At 68.9% G+C, this 608-nt stretch overlaps 1 protein-coding gene across 1 annotated transcript in view; it reads left to right on the forward strand.

Annotated features, from left to right (window-relative positions):
* The window catches only part of MEF2B (myocyte enhancer factor 2B), a 7,305-nt gene that overhangs the window by 2,822 nt on the left and 3,875 nt on the right, over window positions 1–608 (forward strand). The window contains exon 7 of the mRNA XM_014938065.1: window positions 401–516. Coding sequence (XP_014793551.1) covers window positions 401–516 — 116 coding nt within the window. The remainder of the gene's footprint in view (window positions 1–400; window positions 517–608) is intronic.

Here is a 608-nt window from a genome sequence, read left to right on the forward strand (position 1 = left end):
ATACCCCCCCCACCCCGAGGTGGGCTGGTTGTGGGTCTCCGGGTGTCTCTGTTGCCCCAGAGATGGGGTTGGGACCCCCCTGGCCAGGGTGTTCCCCTGGGGGTTGGTGCGAAGGGGGTGCCCGGTGGCCTTGGACACCCCCTCCCCAGCAGTGCCACCGCGGGAGGGGGCAGAGGTGATGAGGGGTCCCCCCCCCAACTCGCTCCAGCCAGGTATTTCCAAGCAAATCACCGTGCCCGGTGTCCCCCTCCCCAAATTCACCCATCATCTCCTCCAATCTGCTCCCACCCAACGCTGGGGTGGGCACAGGAAGGGGCTGGGGAGGGAGGGGGTGATGCTGTCCCCCCAGGGGGTTGGCAGCACGAAGCCTGATGGGGGGGGGCACCCCGATTTCCCGCAGCGGCCCCTGTACCCCACCCTGCAGACCCTGAGCCCCGTCCTCCCCCCGGGCAGCGCCGGCGTCACCAGCCACAGCCTCAGCGGCTTCCCCTTCCTCGCCCCGGCACAAGCGGGTAAGTCCTGGCCCCTCGGCCCTGGGGACAGCATGAAACCCCCCCCCAAAATTGTGTCGTGCCCCCCTCTCCCCATCTGCTCACTCTTGACCTCCC

The sequence above is a fragment of the Calidris pugnax genome, unplaced genomic scaffold (genome assembly GCF_001431845.1).
Source record: "Calidris pugnax isolate Ruff unplaced genomic scaffold, ASM143184v1 scaffold46, whole genome shotgun sequence".
NCBI classification, from domain to species: domain Eukaryota; kingdom Metazoa; phylum Chordata; class Aves; order Charadriiformes; family Scolopacidae; genus Calidris; species Calidris pugnax.